This window comes from Brassica napus, chromosome A2 (assembly GCF_020379485.1).
Source record: "Brassica napus cultivar Da-Ae chromosome A2, Da-Ae, whole genome shotgun sequence".
Lineage (NCBI taxonomy): Eukaryota > Viridiplantae > Streptophyta > Magnoliopsida > Brassicales > Brassicaceae > Brassica > Brassica napus.
The window spans coordinates 19603032-19624188 of record NC_063435.1 but is presented as its reverse complement, the minus strand read 5'-3'; the positions used below and the strand labels follow the sequence as shown (position 1 = coordinate 19624188).

General features: G+C 32.8%; 1 protein-coding gene and 1 long non-coding RNA gene across 2 annotated transcripts; one reads left to right on the top strand and one right to left on the bottom strand.

The window, feature by feature from the left end:
• Positions 1 to 993: 993 nt before the first annotated feature.
• LOC106409844 (probable inorganic phosphate transporter 1-3) lies at positions 994 to 8397 on the bottom strand. Its single transcript, XM_048759496.1, has 6 exons — positions 7326 to 8397; positions 4620 to 7230; positions 4402 to 4546; positions 1669 to 4328; positions 1451 to 1595; positions 994 to 1377 (listed from the first exon to the last, which is right to left on the bottom strand). Exons 1-2 carry the CDS (start codon positions 7724 to 7726, stop codon positions 6066 to 6068), a joined length of 1566 nt encoding a protein of 521 aa, XP_048615453.1. The 5' UTR covers positions 7727 to 8397; the 3' UTR covers positions 994 to 1377; positions 1451 to 1595; positions 1669 to 4328; positions 4402 to 4546; positions 4620 to 6065.
• An 8500-nt stretch (positions 8398 to 16897) lies between these two features.
• LOC125587989 lies at positions 16898 to 21040 on the top strand. Its single transcript, XR_007324386.1, has 2 exons — positions 16898 to 20264; positions 20342 to 21040. It is a non-coding gene; the product is annotated as an uncharacterized LOC125587989 (long non-coding RNA).
• The last annotated feature ends 117 nt before the right edge of the window (positions 21041 to 21157 follow it).

The window sequence follows — 21157 nt, the reverse complement described above, 5'->3', positions numbered from 1 at the left end:
TGTCAACTGGGTAAGAATAAACCATTTTTAAAAAATTAAATCGATTGGTTCGGCAAAGCTATCACTACAAGAAACATGTTCTATTTTATAGATATTTGACATTAATGATAATGGTCGAAAATGGGCTGAAGATTTCCAACAGAATTATTCTATTGGCTTATAATTTTTGGAAATTCTTTGATAACTGAACAACTTGTACAAAATAGTGCACCATTACAAAATACTAGGGGCTTATTCCCCCCGCGCAAGCGCGGGGGTCGGTGATATAATTGTTCCTATAGAAATATGCGTGGGTGATGTTGTGTTTTGGTTTTGAAGACACTTATTTGAGGTGCTTTGAAAGTACCACGTTAATAGCTCTAAGGTCTCACGTATAAACTGAACTGTTGGAGCGTTTGATATTTCTTTCTCTACGTTATATATATTTAAACAGTATTCTGAGTTTTTAAATGTTTTAAAAAATATAAGACCTCTGAACTGATTAGGATGTCATAGATTTTTGATAATTTTATTATAACCCAGATCAATAATCAATATATTATTTTTGTACTCAACGGACTCTATTATCCTCAATGATAATTGACTGAAGAATTTTGTTTTATGTTAGAAGTTCATTCATATCATTCATGTGTTAACACGTCGTCTTTATTTTGCTTCCTTTTCTTTTTCTCATCCGTTAATTTTATAAGGGTTGAGACATTAAATTCGTAGTAATAATATTATGGAATGCGTGCGCCAAACAGACATTATAGCGATTTAAACCGGACATGGTTGTGTACTCCTTTTCGATAGATGAGAGTGTTTCCATTTTTTGTTATTTTAAAAAACATTTCCCCCCGTATAATTTCAATCAATCGATATTTGTTTCTGATTTAAAAACACATAGACCACATAAGTTTTCCACGTGTAAAATCATTAACACATGCTGTGTTTATGCTGCTCTTGTGTTTTTTTTTCCAACGTTGTGTTTTTTGCCAAAAATTTTTAATGGAATGCGTAAACAATATGCTGAATTATGAAAAACCCGTCAACGCTTCATAACCAATTACAAAACAAAATAAATATTCTCCGAATGATAAATAGTTGCAGGAAACAAAAAACACAAAAGTTACAAAACCAAAGTTTCAAATGAGAAAAACAGAGGATAGTAATATTTGAAAAACACTTAATGAAACTGGGGTTGACGGGCTGGTGGAATTAATAGCGTCTTATAATCATCACGACTGCAGTTGCGGCTTTTCTCAACGTTTTCAATTCCAGGTGGATTTGCTGTGTCACCACCCTTCCTAGCTTCGCCGCAACAACCATTTCGCAAGAAGATGCTGTCGATAAACCATCTTCCCCTTCACTGAGTGGAAGCAGGTCGTTCGCGGCCCTCTGTGATACATTTAGATAGGTGTTAAATTAAATCAGGAATAAGTAAAAATATTCAACACAAAGATAACCTAACCTCTGGCTGATTCTCAATGATGAGTTCTTCGGTGATAGTTAATAATTGTAGGGTATCACACGGATTTGAACAGAAGCTCCTTGCCAGTAAGCTCTTCAAGCCAGCTTGGTAACTCCTCCGTTTGCTATCTGTAGTCGGTTAGTAGCTGCAAGGGGGGGTGAGAATTTCTATAACAATTTCAAACGTACTGTAAATGTATTCCTAGATACCAAAAGTACCTCCTCAAGCGCAAGAACAGCAGCTTATTTCTTTGTGAGCTTAGTCATCTTCTTATCGAAGACTACAAACGTAGCGCTATCTTGGCCTTCATCCACAGCAAGCTCAACACGGAATCTTAAAATAAAGAAATCCAATGGTTATTGACTACTAAAAAGAATCTAAATAGAACAGTTTCAGTTCTTACCTGCTCGTGAACTCTTTGATTTCAGGGAGTTCGGTGTCAAATAAAACTTGGTTGCAGGTGTGGAGTTAAGATACAGGTTCCCTGCACAAGTTCGAGTGTTTCCAAGAAAACCGTATCAGGCAAATATATATGATAGATGTCATAACTCTTACTTTGTTACACAAATTTTTAAATAGTCTAAACAATTTTTGATATTTTTTATGTCAAATGAAAATAAAAATATAAAAACTAAAATTAAGTATTTTTAAATACTTTTTAAACATAAAATATATACATATCCAAACTATTATTTTATGTTTTAAAGACATTTAGAAAATATTAAACTTTAGTTTTTATATTTTTATAGCTAATATATTATTATATAATAAAATTAATTCATTTATCAACCCGCGGTTCATCCGCGGTCGACCCAGTGATCCGGTTAGTCGTCCGGTTTAGTGTCCGGGTCGGGTTTAAAAACATTGGTTTTGAAGAACTCACTATATTTGTGTAAATTTCAAGAGCTAGTGAAGAGTTCTGAAAAATTATGATTCAAGACTGGGTAAATTTCCCTTTGCCTTCAACCTAATGCTGACCAGATCTCCCATAACCAACTTAAAATGGCCTATGACCAATTAATTGATCGCGGCAACTTAGATGGAAACAGTGCAACTTCAGTTGGTTTTTACTTCGTTTTCTAGCCATGGACTCTAGGAGAGCAAGAGATAGAAGAACTTGTGCTTTTTTGTGCTTGTTGGCGTTGTATACGTCTAACCCACTCGTGAATTCATATGTTTTGATCAATTAAGTCTTCAATGTGTTGTCCGAGTTTTTGGCAAGCGGACGTATTACTTGAGGAGCAAAGCCAAAAAGGAAAAGACTGAAAATGCAAAGATCTAACGAACAGCTTGAACAAATCCTAACACAAGAAATTAGAAGTAATTGTAAGTGTCAACTGGGTAAGAATAAACCATTTTTAAAAAATTAAATCGATTGGTTCGGCAAAGCTATCACTACAAGAAACATGTTCTATTTTATAGATATTTGACATTAATGATAATGGTCGAAAATGGGCTGAAGATTTCCAACAGAATTATTCTATTGGCTTATAATTTTTGGAAATTCTTTGATAACTGAACAACTTGTACAAAATAGTGCACCGATTGGTTCGGCAAAGCTATCACTACAAGAAACATGTTCTATTTTATAGATATTTGACATTAATGATAATGGTCGAAAATGGGCTGAAGATTTCCAACAGAATTATTCTATTGGCTTATAATTTTTGGAAATTCTTTGATAACTGAACAACTTGTACAAAATAGTGCACCATTACAAAATACTAGGGGCTTATTCCCCCCGCGCAAGCGCGGGGGTCGGTGATATAATTGTTCCTATAGAAATATGCGTGGGTGATGTTGTGTTTTGGTTTTGAAGACACTTATTTGAGGTGCTTTGAAAGTACCACGTTAATAGCTCTAAGGTCTCACGTATAAACTGAACTGTTGGAGCGTTTGATATTTCTTTCTCTACGTTATATATATTTAAACAGTATTCTGAGTTTTTAAATGTTTTAAAAAATATAAGACCTCTGAACTGATTAGGATGTCATAGATTTTTGATAATTTTATTATAACCCAGATCAATAATCAATATATTATTTTTGTACTCAACGGACTCTATTATCCTCAATGATAATTGACTGAAGAATTTTGTTTTATGTTAGAAGTTCATTCATATCATTCATGTGTTAACACGTCGTCTTTATTTTGCTTCCTTTTCTTTTTCTCATCCGTTAATTTTATAAGGGTTGAGACATTAAATTCGTAGTAATAATATTATGGAATGCGTGCGCCAAACAGACATTATAGCGATTTAAACCGGACATGGTTGTGTACTCCTTTTCGATAGATGAGAGTGTTTCCATTTTTTGTTATTTTAAAAAACATTTCCCCCCGTATAATTTCAATCAATCGATATTTGTTTCTGATTTAAAAACACATAGACCACATAAGTTTTCCACGTGTAAAATCATTAACACATGCTGTGTTTATGCTGCTCTTGTGTTTTTTTTTCCAACGTTGTGTTTTTTGCCAAAAATTTTTAATGGAATGCGTAAACAATATGCTGAATTATGAAAAACCCGTCAACGCTTCATAACCAATTACAAAACAAAATAAATATTCTCCGAATGATAAATAGTTGCAGGAAACAAAAAACACAAAAGTTACAAAACCAAAGTTTCAAATGAGAAAAACAGAGGATAGTAATATTTGAAAAACACTTAATGAAACTGGGGTTGACGGGCTGGTGGAATTAATAGCGTCTTATAATCATCACGACTGCAGTTGCGGCTTTTCTCAACGTTTTCAATTCCAGGTGGATTTGCTGTGTCACCACCCTTCCTAGCTTCACCGCAACAACCATTTCGCAAGAAGATGCTGTCGATAAACCATCTTCCCCTTCACTGAGTGGAAGCAGGTCGTTCGCGGCCCTCTGTGATACATTTAGATAGGTGTTAAATTAAATCAGGAATAAGTAAAAATATTCAACACAAAGATAACCTAACCTCTGGCTGATTCTCAATGATGAGTTCTTCGGTGATAGTTAATAATTGTAGGGTATCACACGGATTTGAACAGAAGCTCCTTGCCAGTAAGCTCTTCAAGCCAGCTTGGTAACTCCTCCGTTTGCTATCTGTAGTCGGTTAGTAGCTGCAGGGGGGGGTGAGAATTTCTATAACAATTTCAAACGTACTGTAAATGTATTCCTAGATACCAAAAGTACCTCCTCAAGCGCAAGAACAGCAGCTTATTTCTTTGTGAGCTTAGTCATCTTCTTATCGAAGACTACAAACGTAGCGCTATCTTGGCCTTCATCCACAGCAAGCTCAACACGGAATCTTAAAATAAAGAAATCCAATGGTTATTGACTACTAAAAAGAATCTAAATAGAACAGTTTCAGTTCTTACCTGCTCGTGAACTCTTTGATTTCAGGGAGTTCGGTGTCAAATAAAACTTGGTTGCAGGTGTGGAGTTAAGATACAGGTTCCCTGCACAAGTTCGAGTGTTTCCAAGAAAACCGTATCAGGCAAATATATATGATAGATGTCATAACTCTTACTTTGTTACACAAATTTTTAAATAGTCTAAACAATTTTTGATATTTTTTATGTCAAATGAAAATAAAAATATAAAAACTAAAATTAAGTATTTTTAAATACTTTTTAAACATAAAATATATACATATCCAAACTATTATTTTATGTTTTAAAGACATTTAGAAAATATTAAACTTTAGTTTTTATATTTTTATAGCTAATATATTATTATATAATAAAATTAATTCATTTATCAACCCGCGGTTCATCCGCGGTCGACCCAGTGATCCGGTTAGTCGTCCGGTTTAGTGTCCGGGTCGGGTTTAAAAACATTGGTTTTGAAGAACTCACTATATTTGTGTAAATTTCAAGAGCTAGTGAAGAGTTCTGAAAAATTATGATTCAAGACTGGGTAAATTTCCCTTTGCCTTCAACCTAATGCTGACCAGATCTCCCATAACCAACTTAAAATGGCCTATGACCAATTAATTGATCGCGGCAACTTAGATGGAAACAGTGCAACTTCAGTTGGTTTTTACTTCGTTTTCTAGCCATGGACTCTAGGAGAGCAAGAGATAGAAGAACTTGTGCTTTTTTGTGCTTGTTGGCGTTGTATACGTCTAACCCACTCGTGAATTCATATGTTTTGATCAATTAAGTCTTCAATGTGTTGTCCGAGTTTTTGGCAAGCGGACGTATTACTTGAGGAGCAAAGCCAAAAAGGAAAAGACTGAAAATGCAAAGATCTAACGAACAGCTTGAACAAATCCTAACACAAGAAATTAGAAGTAATTGTAAGTGTCAACTGGGTAAGAATAAACCATTTTTAAAAAATTAAATCGATTGGTTCGGCAAAGCTATCACTACAAGAAACATGTTCTATTTTATAGATATTTGACATTAATGATAATGGTCGAAAATGGGCTGAAGATTTCCAACAGAATTATTCTATTGGCTTATAATTTTTGGAAATTCTTTGATAACTGAACAACTTGTACAAAATAGTGCACCGATTGGTTCGGCAAAGCTACCAATACAAACAACAGATCAAGCATCCCAAAACACAGTAAATTGTTAAACAAGAGTTAGTTAACCGGAAGCAATAAAAGGAACTGTAAATATGACGCCTTAATCATTTTTCAACTTCAGTCTCTCCGGAGAGCTCTTCAAGGGACTTACCCTTGGGCTCAGGGACGAGGAAGGTGAAGAGCATACCAACAAAGTTAATGACACCAAGCATGATCAACGAATTCTTGACTCCAATACCCGGTGGGTATCCTGCGTCCGTCTTGGTCTTGTCTTGTGGCTGAGCTGCGTATAAGAATCCAAAAGCTCCCACAATGGCTCCAGCCTTACCTGTTGCGGCTGATATACCATGGCATGTGGACCTTAGCCTGGCAGGGAAGATCTCGGCTGGGACAATGAAAGTGGTTGCATTTGGTCCAAAGTTAGCAAAGAAGAAAGTGAGGGAGTACATGACCACGAAACCGATACGGTTGTCCGGTTTAATCCAGTGGTCGTAGGGAAAGGCAATGGCAAACATAAAAACGGTCATCATGAAGAATCCCATTAACTGGATTGCAAACCTTCCCATAATATCAATAAACGCGACCGTGAACCAGTAACCAGGGACGGTACTGCAAAGTGCAATGAGGGTTTGTGCCCTGGCGATCATGAAAACCTCGTGGATTCCGTTCATGGTTGCTGCCTTTGGAATCCATCCGATAGCGGAGAAAATATCCTTTTGGAACAAGTTTTGGCTATAGAAGGCAATGTCAAGCAAGAACCAAGTCGAGGTACATCCGAGGAGGGGAAGGCCATGTCGTTTGGCGAACTCCTTGGAGAACAAGCCATAGTTAAGTCTAGGGTCTTGAACGATATCTTCAGCTCTTTCCTCCATCTCAAGTTCCACTTGTAAAACCTTGGACATATCTTGTGTCGCCTGTTTGATGTTCTTGGCAACCAAAGCAGTGTAACGAGCAGTTTCTGGCATTTTCATACGCCAGTAATAAGTCAAGGCTGCGGGTAGAGCACCAAACATGACGATGATTCTCCAAATATAATCAGCTTGAGGAGGCGTTGAGAGAGCCCTGTTGACTGCATATGTTGGAGCTGGGAATTTCTTGTCAAATATGGAAGATACTGCAAGCGCCACGAAACCTCCGGCCAAGATCCCGACACCTTGCATGGCGAACACGGCAGCGATGAAAGCACCACGGGTCTTCTTGTTAGCGTATTCAGACATAATGGTGGCAGAAAGAGGGTAGTCACCTCCAATACCAAATCCCAGCCAAAACCTACACAAAATTGTTATTATGTTATTTTGAAATTTTTTGAAAAATGAGATCAAACTAGTATAAACCATGCATGAGTAATGATATGATAATTATACCTGAAGAAGCAAAGAGTGGTCATGACACCCTTGGCTTTGTTACCGAAAGAGAGACCAGAAGCAACGGAGCACACGATCATCATGATCAATGTGATACCATACACTTTTTTCCTACCAAGTTTGTCACCTAGCCATCCAAAGAATAGCTGACCAGCAAGGGTCCCACAGAGAGCCACACCGTTGACCGCAGCCGCAACATGAGGGGGAAGTGAGCCAGGCTTCTCTGACAGTGGATTGAAGTAATAGAGGCGGCCAAGAAGCTTGGTCACCAATGATACGCAAAACAGATCATAAGCATCTGTGAAGAAACCCATTCCGGCTATTACAATCGCCGTGAAATGGTAAAGTTGCGTTTTCGCAACATCAAGTGCCTTCAGCACTCCTAGTTGTTGTTCAGCCATCTCAGTTTTTATTGTCTCTCCTGCTTTCAGGAGTTAAAACTTTAGTATTATATATTTAAATTTTGCCTTCTAGATACCAGTGACCTATATGGCGTTTTCAACGTAACATTATCCAGCAGAAGTGATATTTCAACTCTATTGTTTCTATTTATACTAATCTACATTTATACTTATTCTAATACTAATCTACATTTACGGTCTATTAAGTATCGCCTTTGCACGTGTTAACACATTATGACAAATTTAATTTATGAATACCATCTTACAAAAAGTCTTGTTAACCGAGTTAAATCTTCAGTGATCAAATAATTTAACAATTTACAAAATATATCTTAGGTTATACATATATGTTTGTGAATTTGAATGACGAAATATTATAAACGTGTGGTTAAAATCTCACCGTTACGGTACGTTACGTGAACAGGAGCGGAGGAGCAGGAAGTAGAGAGAACTATTGATAACGAGAGGGACAGAGAGAGAGGGGTCGTGGTGATTGTGGTGGCTTAGGCAGCGCCAATTTATACAGGATGTCTGAGAAGCAAAGTCTCCGGAATCTTAAGGGTATATCCACATCTTAAAATTTTCACTTTCTTGCTTCTCTGGATATGATTAGCTATAATTAGCTAGTATCCATGATATCTATCAAATTGCTATCCATGTACTCATTCCATCTTTTTGGGTCCAACTAGTTAAATAAACTATCGCACTTTTAAGGGGATAAGACCAACCGCAACGGTGAGTCTCATATAGCTCAATTTCCTATGGATTTTTTATTTTTTTATTAGTTTTTTTATTTTTTCTTCTAATTAAAAAAAATTAAAAAAAAAAATAAACTAATCGTGGACCGCCAGCCTGCCACGTATCGTGGGGCCCGCGACACAGTAACAATACTCCACTTGGATCAATCCTTAGGTTCGGACTTTTCGATCTCGATCCGGCACAGAAACCAACAGAATCAAAATTTTAATATTTGTTTTTTTAAGGATTACACCTAGGGACTCGCGTTGCATTTTCTCTAAGTACCTGTAAATATATTCTATTATATAAAAGCGCAGCTCTCCACATAGGGGTCTCTAGGTCTTTCATATAAGTCGATCCAATTTTAACTTGGAACTAGAATAAGACATGCGTCTTGCACATAGTGAATTTATTTGTATATAGGATCGATAATTTTGTTTTTATATATTTGATCATTTTATTTATACATATACAATGTTTCTGTTGTTATTATATAATTTCTTTCAAATAGACCAGATCAACTGATGTCAAAAAAAAAAAAAAAAAAAAAAAAAAAGACCAGATCAATTTTTATTAAAAATTATGAAAGTAAACTATAATAAATATAGCATGGATTGATCGGATTGGACATTAAATAAATTATGACACAAAAACCTTGCTTTTTTTTCCACCGAACACATTTTTGAAAAAAAACGAACAGTAATGTTTCCACAGGTATATTATTTTGACTTTTATCTTCCATATGGTTTTGAAAGGTTTCAGATCAACCATTTAATTGATACATGTCAGTATAATGTTTTTAGTCGTATGCTTAAGAAAAACTTACATTTTGTAATTTAAAGTCGTTTTAAAAAAATTAAAATATAACATATATGAAAAATCTAACATATAAGAAAACATATAAAGTTTTCTCATTTTTGTAATTTAAAGTCATTTTAAAAAATTTAAAATATAACATATAAAGTTTTCTCGTTTTTGTAAATTAAAGTCATTTTACAAAATTCAAAATATAACATATAAAAAAAATCTAATTTTTTTTATTATATGGTTAATGTGATTGTTTAGTTTTTTTAATAATATAAAATTAAACAAAAATGAAGAAAGGATGCAAAACTTGTTATCAAATCTTTATTATTCATAGTCATTAATTATCATATATATGTTAATCATATTAAGTAATTTTGTAGCTTTTATTTAATAAAATAATATACATTTCATATATTTTGGGTTAATATAATGTTCCATAGTAATTGAATTTGAACCAACATTTTTTTCAATTGATTGTTAAGCTGACAAATAAGCTAAATTGACATCTGACACCTAAACCGAATTTATCTTTTAATTAGTACAAACTTAAAGTTATAACTTTTTCAGTAATTCTCAATTAATATATACGGATTCTGCAGACTTAGATATTCTTGTTGAAGAATGCCCGGTTCCCACCGACTTTGTTATGAACTTGACTGGGAGCGTAGCTTCATACACTTTTGTTTTGTTTTTTACTTTTTTTTTTTTTTTTTTGTTATTTTCTACAATTGATAAATATTCAAATATAAATGTATTTTAGGACATCATCATCTTACCCAGTTTCTGTCCAAATAAGTAATCAATACTATTAAAAGGGAAGAAGTCTTAAAAAATCTACGTATTAAAGTTGTTTGGACCCTTTCATTTATCTCATTATTTTTTGGTCTTACCTTAAATATAGACTAACAATATGTTACCATATATTTCTCTAACAATAATTTATTCAATTCCTTTATTTATTAAAATTTCACTCCTAAATCTTAATCACTACTATTATTATATTTACCATTTTGATTTTGATTTTTAATCGTAAAAGCATTGAAACTAATATTTTATATTATCTTTTTTATCATATAATATATGATTTAAAGCAAGAGAAGTTACACGATATATATGTGTACATTCTAACTTTCTCTTTCCTTTATAATAAAGTAATCATATCATATATAAATTTTTTCACTAAAATCTCATATCATATACTAAACTTTCAACCGTCTATAGTTTGATAGATATTTTTATATTTAAAAATGAATTTTCTGAATATTCATGTTACCTTCAGAAAAATGTAAAAATTCATTGGTTCTGTTAAAGTTAACCCGACTTCACGATATCAGTATTGATTATTCACGATTTTGAAAATTATTTGTTTAGATATTATACTTTTATATACTTTTCACTTAAAAACGAATCAATACTATTAAAAGAGAAATAATCTTTAAAAATCTAATATAAAAAAGTTGTTGGAATCATGTATAACTATTTTTTTTGGTAATACCATTAATCATTCTAACCATACAATATTTTAAATATTTTTAACAGATCCTAATATTATTACGTATGAAAACTTTTACTCAGAAAAATATTTCATCAACCATGCTTTTGTACAATAACGTTAAAAATCTATATCAAAAGGTTGTTGGACCTGATATGGACGTAATGAGTCCACAAATGTTTGGGTATTTAGGATCCTAAAAAAAATCGAAATGTCTAAAAAATATTCGAAACTCTAAACAAATACCCAAAAAATTCAAATACCTAAAAATTCAAAATCTTATTCAAAATCAGACACGATGAACTGAAAAATACCCAATTTTTTTTTAATTTGAAAATTTACATGAAATCAAAAACCATAATCATAAACCAAAAACTTAAAAAAATATCCATAATACCAGAAACATATTCAAAATATCTAAAAAATCTGAAAAATATTCGAAACTCCAAACAAATACCCAAAAAATTCAAAATCTTATTCAAAATTTGACACGATGAACTGAAAAATATCCAATTTTTTTTAATTTGAAAATTTACATGAAATCAAAAACGATAATCGTAAACCAAAAACTTAAAAAAATTATCCATGTCGAAATACCCAAATATACCTAATAAACACAACATATTTATGATCGGGTCTAGGGTAGGATCCGGACTCAAACATAGGCCTGCGGTTCAAAAAAAACCCAATAGGTTATCTTCTCTGGACCTTAACTAAACCTATATTTTCGGGTTGGCTCGGTTTGTTTTTTTGATCCGAATATAATTCTCATACCTAAAAGAAACTTACGTAAAAATGTACATATAAAATCTCAACTAAACTAATTCGTAGATTATATAACTGTTAAAAATTATATTTTTCGATATAATAAGACTTTATATTATAATATAATCCAAAAAACCCGTGCTTGGAAAGCGAAGGTCAAAATCTAGTTAAAAATTAAAAGGTATGAAAGAGACACAAAATGAGAAACATTTCTGTAAGAAATTTTAAAGAATATAAGAGATTATATATGTATAATCTCAAAATGTCCATATCTCACTAGTTTATATTCTTACAGTTTAAAATTTAATTTTTTTTAGAAAACACCTTTACTTCATAATATAAGTTGTGTTAGAATTATTATTTTTGTTTCAAAGTATAAGTTGTTTTGACATTTTGTATTTCATATATGTATATATATATATATATATATATATATTATATAACCAATTGGACTATCTCCAATGTATTTCCCTATTTTCTACTATAGACGAATTTAAGAAAAGTGATGTGTTTATTTACAATATATTTTTCTATTTTTCCTCTATAAGAAATATTTTTGATATATTATATTTTGACTTTACAACTAATACCTTATAGTTATGAAATTTAAAAATTAACCTTAATATTTTCATAAAACTAAGATACTATTTACACTAAACCTTTATTTCACAAAGGTACATTATACAAAATAATAATACAAACTAGACATTATTATGCAAACAAAATTGTATTTTAAATCTGTATAGAATATTTGTATTTCTCTATAACTATTTGTTTTACTTATATATATATAAAGGGTTAAAAGTGAAAGAAAATTTATGAAAATATGACTCTATAATAAAAGAATACTATTTTCTTTTAAATATAGAAGAAAATAGCAATCTCTATTTAGGAAATAAACATATGTGGGTTAGAGTCAATTTTCTCTATAATAGCATTTAGGTCATGTTCGTTTTTGTATCTAGAAACTGCATATCACTGCAAATCAATATTCAGATGTTGTGTATTTGGACATAATTGCATCAGCATCTAGATACAAAATCTATAATATCTAGATATTTAAAATGCAACAAAATGTAGAGCTTGAATTCTACATTTGCATCTCAAAATCCAAAAGACTTAATACCTTTTAATACAAATATTAAATTTTGTTATATTGCTTATGATATTATTATATAATATTTTTAATCAGAAATCAAAATTTTCCATAAAAACTGGAAAGTCAAGTTTTTCGACAAAATCGGAAATCAAGTTTTCCCGCCAAAACCAAAAATCAAGTCTTTTCACAAAAATTTCTTAATTATATTTCTCCACCAAAACCAAAAAAAAATGTGTTTCCCACAAAAACTACAAAATTGCGTGTTCTCGAAACTGAAAACTGAGTTTCTCGCTGAAACAAAAAATGGGTTTATCTGCTGAAACCGTCCAAGTTTTCTAGCCAAAAATAAAAAAAACAATTGATTTTTTTAACTAAAACCGCAAAATTAAGTTTTCACTCCGAAACCAAAAATTTGTGTGTTTCCCGGCAAAACAAGAAAATCAACCCCCCCCCCCCCCCCCCCCCCCCCCCCGAAATAGAAAATGTGTTTTCTCACCAAAACCAAAATAGCATTTTTCCGCCGATACCAAAAACCAAACTTTTATGCTGAAACCGCGAAATCTAGTTTTCCCGCTGATACCAAAAAACTATGTTTTTTCTGCCGAACTCGAAGAATTTGAGTTTTCCTGCCCGAATTGAAAATGTGTTTAACCATCAAAACCGCAAAATAATGTTTTTCCGTCAAAACTAAAAAATCAAATTCTTTTGCCGAAACCGCAAAATCGAATTTTCCTGCCAATATCGATAAATTAAGTTTTCCTGCCAATATCGCAAAATCGTGTTTTATCAAAAAAATGCAAAATTAATTTTATAAATATTCTACCTATTATAATTAATTCAATATTAATAATTTAAATTATGTTATTTAACTACTAATATTTAAATGCTATTATAAAATCCAAAGTGAACAATATACTCCCTCCGTTCCTAAATAATCTATGTTATAGTTTTTTCATACTTATTAAGAAAATATTTAAAATTGTATTTCCAATACATTTTTTTCCTTAATTAACTATTTCTAATAACTTTTAACCAATCAGATTTTATTAAATATAATTGTATTTTTTTAAAGAACAATTTTTCATTAATTAATGTCTTGAAAATGTAAAAAATGTATCTTTTTAAAACAAAATTTTTTTCTAAAAAATAGCTCTATAAGGAACAGAGGGAGTAGCATTTTGATGTTTCATCTGGATGCAACATACATATGTTGTATTCAGATGTCTCATTTAGATGTTGCATCAAATATAAAACGAACATGGCCATAGAGATAATTAAAAATAACAATTGATTGGAAATACTCTAAAGTTATGCATATTTTTATCATTGGTTTAATTACATCTATTTTATATATTAAATGCTACTTTTTAATATTTGTATTTCCAGCTAAAACAACTTACACTATCAAATAGAAGGATAATAGCAAAATATAGTTGAAATATTTTAGAAAGAATATTTCCCACTAATAATACTCTTAGACCATTCTCATTAAGGAGTTTTGAAAAAAAAATTCTCAATATTATTAAACATAAATATTACAAACCATTGTGTTTGGGTATCTCAAAATATGAAATATTTTATGCCGAATTTCCCAACATTGTATAATACCAACAATTAAATAATATATATGGAACTCAAAGTTAAGAAACTCTTATTGGAAGTGTTCGCAGGTCCTTACGTAACTTTTACCAAAGCTCGAGTTAGATATCACTAAAGCATCAGACAAGTTATCATCTCTTTCAGTACTAAAGTCAACTTTGTTTTTTCTTCTATTTTGAAAAAAATTGAAAGATTTTTACTATTTTATTCTGAAATTTTCTTGTTACTTTTTTCAAGTATAAATCACTTTAAATATAATCTTAAACTCTATCAACAGAAAAAATGGGGAGAAGACAAAAAAAAAATAAAAAAAAAATAAAAGGGGAGAAGGCAAAGTGAAACAAAAAGTCTACAATCTGTAGATATAAATAACTTTTATATTCTGAATTAAATCTACATTATGTGGATATCATTGAATGATTTTTAAATTGTTTACTAGAAACCATCAAACAAGCTATCATGTCTTTCCGTACTAAAGTCAACTTTTTCTTTCTTCTATTTTGAAAAGAACAATTGAAAGATTTTACTATTTTATTCTGAATTTTTTTTTCTGAAATTTTCTTGTTAATTTATTTTCAAGTATAAAACACTTAAATATAATCTTAAACTTTATCAACAAAAAAAATAAGGCTAAGAAAAAGTAAAATTAAAATTCTATAATATGTAGATATAAATAACTTTCATATTATAATAATATTTTAAATGACATTTGGTTATGCTTATGAATCCGAATTATTATTTTTTAAGAGAGAGCGTGAACAGCAAAAACAATTGAACAGAAATTTTGTAGGTCAAACTATTTCAAGTGACAAGGCTCCCACTAAAATGACTTATAACTAATAAAGTATATGTTGTTTACATTTGTGTTGGAAAAAGAAAGTGTTCGATAAAAAAAATGTTGTTTACATTTTATCCTGCGGATTAAAGAATATCTTCAACATAAATATAAATGAAATAACGTAATAGCATGATAAGTAATGCCCACCACGTATGATTTATTTAAGGAGCTACAAGCCTACAACGATCGATCACACGCATCATTATTCTTTAATGTAATTTACACTTTAACAGGTGCTGAAGTGACAATTTTTTTTTTATTACAGGTGCTGTTACAAACGAAGCTTTATTATAGGCTAGTTGCAAAAGTCAATGGGCGGTCATATTGTACGGGTTGAATTAACCGTATATTTATAGGCTAGTTGCAAAAGTCAATGGGCGGTCATATTGTACGGGTTGAATTAACCGTACAACACATTTCTAGATAAAAGGCAGAAACAGGGTTGCCTGCGGTCATATTGTACGGGTTGAATTAACCGTACAACACATTTCTAGATAAAAGGCAGAAACAGGGTTGCCTCTGAAAATTTGGGATGCCCAATTTACAACAAAATATTTATTTTCATTTTGAAGTAATTTTTTTACAGTTTTAGTTTTTTTAATTTAAATTATTTAATGAATCAACTAAAACTCAAAACATTACATAAATATATAGATTTGACATTCTCAACCATTCTGTTTTCTTTTTAATCACTTAGGACTATTTTTATATTTTGTTATTTATTTGTTTTTATAATTGAAATAAATGTTATTATTATTTATTAACCTATCATAAAATTTACTTTCTTGGAGTAAACTATTTTTAATGGGGACTTAAAACCACTTCAATTGTTTATGCCCACAACAGCATCTTTTTTTTTTTGGTGTAAACCACAACTGCATCTCGTGAAAAGAAGAGATCGCTTTCAAATATAAAATTTACAAAGTACTACCAACATTTACACCAAAAAAGATACTAACAACATATTATAGATAAATATCAAAGTTGACTTTTTGTTAAAGGTTTACTTTTGACAAAGTTGACATTTTTTCAGATGAAAAACAATCTTTTGTTGTTGGAAGTATTCCGTATTTGTAGTTTTTTTTATCAGCATTTGAATTTTATTTATAATGTAGTGATCAACCATTTTCCAGCAATATTACATAATTTATCTAAGGGGGTGCTATTCAGGGTATGACTGGTTTCTCCGGTATCACCCGCAAACGCAGCTTTCGCGGTTGGTAGCGGTTGTTGGCATTTAGCAACAGTCACTCAAACCGTTCTAAACCACTCTAAACTGCTCTAAACCTCATAAATTCAAAAGCTGACTCCAGCTAGCGTTTGCGGCTACGGGAGGACAATTTTTTTCTAAAAACAATATAAATAAAAATATTCAATAAAAATTTTAAATTGGGATTACAAAAGCACTAACATATATGTATTATATGTTAATTAATATAATAAAATTTTAAAATAGAAATATTTTCTATAATTTTTGAAAATTTAAAACTATTACTTTCTAAATATAATTTTTATATTTATTATGATATTATGATTTTTGATATTATTATAATTATATAAAATATAAATATTGTTAATTTATTATTTAACCGATGTTGCGTTTGATAGTTAACTAGTCATAAATATCCCGCAAAAGCACCAATTTATAACCGCAGAATCAGTCATACAAATCTCTTAAAACCGCTAGAAACCGCAACCACCCACATCCGCAAATTCCCGCAACCGCAACCGCTGCGTTTGAACCAGCCAGGCCCTCAATCAACAATTTAAAATCAATTGTCAATAATTTGTAATCAATTGAATTTACAATTTTAAAGATAGTTTTAGTTGGTGAATTCTAAAATTTGTAGTATGCATTGGATTTTAACTTTAGTCATTTGTTCATGAGATTCCAGAGTAAATGATTTGAATATTATGATGTGTGAGATCATTCTATTGTGTTTTGTACGTGCTCCTTCCATAGATGAGTACACCCAACTTGTCATCGTCAAAACTTTTAGCATTAAACCAACCTTTTATAGAGTGAGCAACTTATTTAGATATTTTTTTTTTGCCCAAAAAGGACACTTATTGCCTAAGACACACAATTCTCAGAATCGATGCGGATTGTGAACAATTATACCTTTACCTTTGGCCTTTAAAAACCTAGTTGGTCTTTTGTTGGGAAAAATAAACATAGTTTTTTTAGTTACTTTTATTTTAGTTTGCCTATTAATTATTGTTAGGTTTATAAATCACTGGGATTAGATTATAGCCACACGATTTAGAAAGCATTTTTAGAGCTAATGGTTGTTGTGGCTTATGTGTGCTTGAATAAAACAGACAAGTGACGTGACTTAATGTTTGTGTTGGTGGTTGACGAAGAAGAAGGTCTCTCTAGTCTATTTTTTTGGTGATTGAGTTATGTTTGATCGTGTCAACTTCTGTGTTTTTTGAGATAGTAGTGAACGTGTTCGTTTTTTGTTGCATGATAACGCAATGGAAGAGAAATGTACAGTGATTTGTTGGGAGTGGCTGTGTGAGGTGGAGGGAACTGGAATTTTGTCGTCGACAAGCATCATATGGCGGTGTTGGTGCCTGTTTATGAGAAAATCAGCTTGAAGGAGCTTAAGAGCAGTTTTTTACCTGAGTTCAATGTTCATGAAGCCCTTTGTCTAGTTTCGTTAAGCTACTGGCCCGCCTAGTACTTTTGAGCTTTCCACTGGCATGAAGACATCACCGGTGTTGTTTAAAAGCGACGAGTCTATAATGCACTCGTACAAGTACTTGCAAGTGAAGAAGCCATGAACCTTTCTGCAAGTTTGATAATAGGGTAATCTTTAAAGCAAAGGATAATGTGGATGAGTCCGGTTTACTTTGTAATCCCAACTATAGGGATAAGGAAGATGTCAACCGATATTGATGGGAGCTCATCAAAAAGGGGTTATGTTTCATGGTTGACTCTAAAACACATGTAATCAATTTGGATGATTTTGAGATTGTACGTGCGATGGAGAAGGTGGAGGAAGAAATAAAAAGTGAGGAGTACCCACAGCTTTCAAGAAAAAAAAGCAAGAGGTGGAAATAATGGTGAAGACATTTTGGATATCGAAGATGGTGATTTGGATGAAAGGGATATCAGACCTAGAAGCAATGATAAGGGGTTTTGGAGTCCATTGCTAGAAGGTGATTTTGGTGGTTCAAATGTTGTCAAAGTTGTTTTCAAAGAGGATAAAATCGTGGATAGTCTAATCAAAAAGAGAGGGCCACGTCAACGAACAATGCTTTTGATATTAGGTGAAAGTGTGGGGCTCAAGCAGTGGGCCGCAACAAGGGAAGTGGTCGAAACTTGAGGATGAGAACCCGTGGAAGAGTGATGGAGTATATGCGGCTTGCATGGACTGGGCTTCCCGTGGATGTGGACATAAGCTAGATTAGAGGGATGACGAGGAGTTTGATATACCACTATTGTTTGATGATATTGCATATGATGCAGCCAAGATACCGGATATGTATGTGGATGAAGGGGATGGAGGATCTACGTTGGGAAGGTTTTTGGTAACAAAGTCGATAGACAAATCTTGCTGGATATATGCAATTAAGAATCAGTTCTAGTTCAAGCGTCAAGAACAAAAATCTATTCATTTGTGGCTGAGTGCCCCGATGAGGCGATGTGACTAGCGTGTGATAGTGCATGAGATAAGGGGTTCTGACTACTATGAGATTAGGAAGGCACATCCCGAGCATATTTGTCTTATTAAGACTAGGAAATGGTACAAGAATAGAAAAAAATCACAGGTTATAGATTCTGTGTAACAAGTCCAGGTTTGGGGATCCTAGGAAAGGTCTTGTATGTAGAGATCTACAACGGCTTGTTCTAAAATCTTACATGAAGTGCTATACGGCTAAAGAGCATGAAATATTTGGTATTTAAAGAACAGATGATAATTCTTGCATTAAAATGTCTGAATAGCTATACATGTTACAACTTGCTAACCTAAGTACCATTGCTGATTTGGAGACTTAATTGGGTGAGGAGGGTCAGGGCCGGTTTTTGTACCTATTCCTTGCTTTTGGTGCGTCCATAAGCGAGTTCAATAATTTGAGACACGTGCAGCCAATAGTGCGTGTGGAATATATTTGTTGAAGATTGGTGTTGCTCATTGGTCCAGTGAAAATATTCCGGGAGACCTATACAATATAATGAAAATTAATATTGTAGAGCAATTTAAAAAAGCTTCGAACAAAGGGAGATCATCACCTATATTAGATCTGTAGGTTTTTGGCGGATGACAATGTGAAAAGGAACTGTTTTAACTGTGGTAGTTTGGAAAATCAATTAGGGTGTGTGACTCAAAATCTAGAAATTTAGGAGCAATCGAGGATGGGGTTCGAGAGGGGTTAGGGCTAGGGATTAGAAAGACATAATTGGGAAAGTGTTTTTGTTTTACATTTTTTAAATTAAAATCATAAAGAAATTAAGAAAAAAAGAGAGAAAACCAACGGTTTGGTTAGGAAAAAGAAGTAACTAGTGATCCTAATATAATAAGGGTATAATAAACAATCAGCACGAGAGTATGATATTCAATAAAAAAAACTTTAGAGCAGTTCGTCCTAGCCGCTCTCAAACATAATAATCGAGTCAGATCCTATCTCCACCTTCTCTGGCACCGGTGAATGAAGCTAGATCTCTCTGGCGCCGGTACTTCCCGTCTCGTCTCTCCTGCCTCCTCGTCTCTTTGCTCTTCTCAAACCTTTCGTGTATGTTCTGTCCGTTTTTGATTCTGCTGTTTCGTGGTGACTGGAGTTTTCATCGGTTCTCGCGACGGAGGTGGAAGCAAAGCCGGATGAATCCGTTTCTCACTGTGATGCTCCCTCTTTGGCTACTTATTCTCTGTTCACCGACTTCAGTCTCCTCTGCCACTGTGTCTGACAACCACTTCTCGAATGAAAGCCTCAAAGATATATACTCATGAACCTTTGCTCAACGTTTATTGGTGGGGTTTGAGGCTGCTTCTTCTAGGTGTAGCTTTCCTATCTCACACCAAGATCTCTCTGTTCCTGTAGCACTGTCGGGTGAATCTGTCGGCTTTTATTTCTTATGATATTTCCTCTTGACAGATCTACTTTTTCACTGGTATGTACCATCGACTTTCTGTTCGAGGACCAATCTCCCTACGGGGGAGAACTGCTCAAACTTATTATGGCGTGAAGGCAAAAGGTTCAGTAGCTTTGTTTCAAATCTTGCCATAACCGAGTTCTTTTTTGGCTCTGCTCATATGGATCAATCTTTCCTAGGCTTTGATAAATCTGTACACTGACTCGCATAATCTGATCCTGCAACCATTGGCATATTCATTTTATGTTCAAGAGGACATCTTCGGGAGCCCTCACAAGACCTTTGGAGCATTTCTTCCAACAGTCACTTGCCTGGTCTTCTGGTGTTCAGGAATCAATCATTATCAACTAGCTCTCTCTCAAGAAAATGTCCATTATCAGTTCCATCACTGAAGTGCCTAAAGCTAGAACCAACCAGCCCTCTAAAACTATCTTTTCTAGATAAATTTTGGTCAAACTTCCTCTCGACAAGGCCGAGAGAGATCTTTCTCCACTTCCTCCTAATCAAAGGAGATGATATTCTCACCACAATCCCTCTTTGTAAGAGGTGACCACTCTACGGAAATCAAAACCGTAAAAATTCACCGATTTCCTAACCGTTTGTTATCTTATGTGATGGTCAACTTGGGGCTGGTAGATACAACAATTCTTATTCCGATGAGAATCGAGATTCGGGATGATGTTGCGACGTCACATTTTACCGTGACTAATAGTTTATTACTTGCGGAGATTGACGTGCAGTGTAACTCTTTCATAGAAAAGATCGCAAGTGGCAACTTTGATTTTTTTTATAACATTTAATCAAACTTTGACAAGTTTGTGTCTCTATCCTTGTACTACTTTGATTTATATGTTAAGGATCTTGCCTTTTGGTTTGCATATCGTGTTATGAGCGATGTTGCTTCTACTATTGTAATCGTTTAATCTAGTAATGAAAAAAATGGTGCACAAAAAAAACAATAAACACATAAGAAGTGTGTATCAAATAAGAAATGT

Excerpts from the sequence above, each read along its gene's own strand:
- LOC106409844 (XM_048759496.1), bottom strand. The coding sequence starts at position 7,726 with ATGGCTGAACAACAACTAGGAGTGCTGAAGGCACTTGATGTTGCGAAA. Across the intron at positions 7,231-7,325 it reads ACCACTCTTTGCTTCTTCAG|GTTTTGGCTGGGATTTGGTA; the intron begins GTATAATTATCA and ends AATTTTGTGTAG.